This window comes from Neomonachus schauinslandi, chromosome 6 (assembly GCF_002201575.2).
Source record: "Neomonachus schauinslandi chromosome 6, ASM220157v2, whole genome shotgun sequence".
Lineage (NCBI taxonomy): Eukaryota > Metazoa > Chordata > Mammalia > Carnivora > Phocidae > Neomonachus > Neomonachus schauinslandi.
In genome coordinates, this window is record NC_058408.1 from 66,309,792 (window position 1) to 66,314,184 (window position 4,393).

The window sequence follows — 4,393 nt, forward strand, 5'->3', positions numbered from 1 at the left end:
CAAAAGATCTGCCTGTTCAATTCTTTCTCTTAAATTCAGGCACTTTCTGAGCCTGTGTCATTACCACCTCTCTCGCTCGGCCCGGCCGCCGTCCCCGCCAGTCTGGAAGTCTTCGGTCATCCCTACCTTCTCTGCAGTGTCCACTCTGCCCCCTCAACTGCGACATTCGGGCAGTGATAGTCTTAAACTGCAGAATAGGTCATGTTCTCTCCATCTAAGGCCTTAGGGCTCTCAGAACAAACTCAGAATGCTTCCACAAGACCCAGACAGCAACGTATGGTCTGACATCCTCAATTTCTCCGTCCTGCTTCTTCCGCCACGGGGCCTTTGCACGTGCACTTCCCTCTCCTCACCTTGGTGACTCCTGACCATCCTACACGTCAGTTTCTCAGCTAAGCTTTCCTTGACCACAACACACCGTCTCCAGGTCCTCCTGTATCTCTGTATGCAGCGCGCACCACATTTGCAATTTTACATTTCTTCTTGGGTCTGCCTGCTGGCCTCTCTACTCCTGGCTTGGCTCACCATTTTATCTCCAGGCCCTGATAGAGTGCCTGTTCATAGGCAGCAAATGTTTGTGCAGTGAGCAAACAAAAGTTTCAAAAGAGCTCGAACCAACATCAGTGTCACTAGAACCAGCATGGGGTTTTCCATGATGATTGCTTTGCAAGATGAGACTACTCCCTTGGATGCAGAAATTCTGCTTTGGGGGGTTGCCTTTAAGCATTATCACTCGTCCTGGTCCTGACTAAAAAGGCCAGGCCAATACAGGAGGCATTATTTGCTGGTGGAGAGATGGGTGGACGGAGTCCCAGGTTTGAGTCACTTGTGATCTGAACCATAAAGTTTCTTGTTCTTTAGAACAGTAATAGCCCCTGCCTTATACGGCATGGTAAGGATTAAACACACAGTGCCTGTAACACATTTAGCAGTTACGGTCTCTTGAGAGTTCAAGGGAGGTGCAGACTAATGTTCTTGGAGGGTCCCACAATTTTTTTAAAAATTAAAAATAACAAGATTTAAATATTTATAGATTTTGTAGGTATTCGCTAGGGAAAACACAATGTAAGGGCAATAATCCAATTAATTAATAAGCTCTTTGCAAGATTTACCTCTACGTGTGACCCTTAGTGGACTCTAAGTTCCGAGTGTCAGGTTTTCAGTCTTGTGGGTGTGAATGTCTGTAGTCTCGCACCTGTCCGGGTCACCTGTCCAAATGCAAAGGGACTGCGGAGCAGGATGCGGGGCACGCGCAAGCACTTCAATAACCGCAGCTAACGTTTACCATCTTGTGTTTGATTTCAGACCATTTTCAAGGGTTCGGTAGCCAGGTCTGCCACTAAAGCCCGAACTGTCTCCCGCTGCTTCTCGCAATGCATTTGCTACGCTGAAACCTGCAAGTCACTTGAATAACACCTCTGGGAAAATGAGGGCAACCGGCCTGTGCGATCTCGAAGACATTCCAGGGCGCTCAGACTGTTCCAGTAACATCGGGACAGGAGTCCTGGCCTTAGCCACGGCTCCTGCGGGCCTCCTCCAAGGCGCCGCATACAGAGACCACCCCCCTCCATGGCCACCCCCTGTAGACAAAGTCTCCCTTGGCCCTCAGGAGTTTGAAAACCCTCAAAATATCAAAACAGGATTTTAATGGATCTCAGGCTAACTTACACCCTAATTTGCATATATTCTAATGTGTACACTGGGAGAGAGAAATCAGAAGCCAGCAGTCATGCGACTAATTTGAACAAGCTCTCAGCACAGCGGCCTGATGACCGAAGGCGAAGGGCCACATTTGCAGAGACTGTTCTTTCACAAGCGGTGGAGGATGGCGCCACACGACGTGCTGTCCAAAGGACCGAACTCATTTCAACAGAATGACAGTGGAGCATTTGTGGAAAGCATTTAATAACCCACTCAAGTTGCACCAAGTACAATTACAAGTGCTAAGGGTAATGTGGGAGTGACTGGAGTAAAACGTACAAAATCAGGATTCGAGGAAGGTTCAGACTCCGGGGGAGGGGGACCTCAAGTGTCTGAGACAGAGTGGTATTCATTTGGTCCTCGACGACGATGGACAGGAGGGGCTCAGGGACAGGACCACGCTGTGCACAGGGGACCTCAAGAAGATTTGCACGGCCGCCCCTTTGGCTGGAGATGTTGGAAGGGTAACCCAAAGCTTTTTCCATCTGGTGACCACGGGAGGCTACCACAAATTTCTAGAGAGCGATGTGTGAAAATCTGAGAAGCCAGAGGCAGGGGGTTCTAGAAATAATCTGCATGCAGAATCACCGGAGCGACGAATGAGTGTAAAGATGATGGGCCACACACACAGAAAAGGAGTCGATCTCGGGGACAGGGTGAGGACTGTGTCCTGGTGAGTTCAAAGTCACGAGGCTTGGAGGAAGGCGAGAAGCCGGCAGCTGGGGCGCGCAAGGGGAGGGTGAGCCTGGCCGCCGTGTTCTTGGGAAGGGGAGAGGGAGTTCTGACAAAGCAGTCCGGAAGGGAAGAGGGGGACCAGCCACATGGAGCGGGATGCAGATGGAATTGGAGGTGCGGGTTTGGAGGCACCCGGGTCAAAGGACCGTGAGACTCCCGGGGAGGGGCCCGCGGAGGGAGGAGAAGGGGTGAAAGGCTCACAGGCGAAGGGGAGGGAGCATCACAGGGGAGGGCGCCGGCGACACCCTCACCGAAGTTAATGGGCGAGTGTCCCTCGCCCCGGAGCCAGAAAGGACAGCCTTCTGATGTGTGTGTCCTCGCCTTCAGGGGCGCGGGGCTCCTCGGAGCTTACCCTGACCTCACCCAGATTCCTCAAGAGTTACCAAAGGCAGAGAAGATGTGTTCCTCCCACGAGTCCAGCTTTGAACCAGTGTCTTCAGAGAGGGGAGAGAAGGCTTCGAAGCGCTGACCCTGGCAGCTCGGGTGGGGGATGCCCTCCCCAACTCTGTTGGGATCGGGCAGGCAGTTCACGTCTACTTCAAGAGGCGACTGGGGCTTCAAACATTTCACTTCGGGTCCCTGCACGGCATGGTGGAGGAAAAGCTGGGATCTGGACGAGGGCTGAAAGGCTTTCCCGCTCTGCCGCCTTGACTTGGCCCGCCGGTTCTGGAACCACACCTGGAAGAGGGCAGAGAAGCAGCTTTGGGTTGAAGTCCTTAACGCTAGTTCACAGTTCCCGAGTTCCCGGTCAACGTGCCCTGCTTCCCTGTCCGGAGCTTCCCGCTTTCCAGAAAGCACTTGGGCCAATGGGCGGCCAGGAGTTCAGAGGCCCTGGCTCTCTCTGCCTTACCATTTCCAGGTGCCAAATGGGGAACCCGCCTTGTTCTACCTGGGCATCATATAGGGATATCTGCGATGAAAAGTGGGATGACAGAATGAGAAGCACTTAGCATTTGAGGATAAAAGGCTTCTAGACTTGGAGATGACAGGCGGCAAGAGAATTTAGAAAATCGATTTCTGGAAGTGTGGTCCCTTGTCAAATCAATCAAGAAGGGGTTTTTGCTCCGCGGACTTCACTTCTGTGAATACATTTTTCTGCTCACCGTCTCCCAACAAATAGCGAGGGTGTCCTGCTTACGAAGCCTGTGCACCACCGGTTGGGGCCGACGGACGGATTCCACCAGGGACGCAGGAAAACAAGCCCGCTCCTCCCAGGGGTAAAGTGAAGGCTCCTACTTAAAACTGCATGTGGACGCAGACCATGCGCAAAAAGGCAGGCTCTTCGTCACCAGCAAGCTCCCGAATTCCGATCTCAATCCCTTTGCAATAAACGCGACTGGCACCGGGTTTTTCAAACTGTGACAAGAAGCCCCACGTGCTTCAGGCTTTACCCCGAGATGCTACACCCCTTCGAACCCAATACCCGCCAAGAGAGGGGCCTTAGGGGCGCTGGGGGCCACTCGGAGACTCAGCCAGCCCTGCTCTCTCCCAGAGACCGGGGTCCCACCGGTGAAAGCCTCAACCGTGCCTCATCTGTCCCTTCCTGGATCGAGAAAAAGTGTGAAAGTGCTCCTTCTCACCCTCCTGCTCGGGATGGGACTTTCTGACCCTTTCAAGGGGCCGGCGGGCGTCCTCGGAGGGGCCCCGATCGTACTGGACGCCGACGGAGGGAAACGGCTGCGTGCGCCCCACCCCATCGCCCCAGCGACGGGTCCCCGACACCACCCCCCGGGGGCAGCCCCTTCCCAGCGCGGGGCTCACCTGGATCCTGGACTCGGGGAGCAGGGTGAGCGCGGCCAGGCGCTCGCGCAGGTGGACGTCGGGGTACATGGTCCGGCGGAAGACGAGCTCCAGCAGCTGCAGCTGTTCAGCGCTGAACGACGTGCGCTTGCGGCGCTGGGACGCCGACGGGGCGGGCGCGCCTGCGGGGGGCGCGGGAGGCGCGCGGGACGGCGCG

At 54.7% G+C, this 4,393-nt stretch overlaps 1 protein-coding gene across 1 annotated transcript in view; it reads right to left on the reverse strand.

Moving 5' to 3' along the window:
- Nucleotides 1–2,808: 2,808 nt before the first annotated feature.
- MIXL1 (Mix paired-like homeobox) overlaps nt 2,809–4,393 on the reverse strand; it is a 2,120-nt gene continuing 535 nt past the window's right edge. Inside the window, exons 2-3 of the mRNA XM_044916201.1 lie at nt 4,198–4,388; nt 2,809–3,114 (exon numbers count right to left, since the gene is read on the reverse strand). Coding sequence (XP_044772136.1) covers nt 2,809–3,114; nt 4,198–4,388 — 497 coding nt within the window. The remainder of the gene's footprint in view (nt 3,115–4,197; nt 4,389–4,393) is intronic.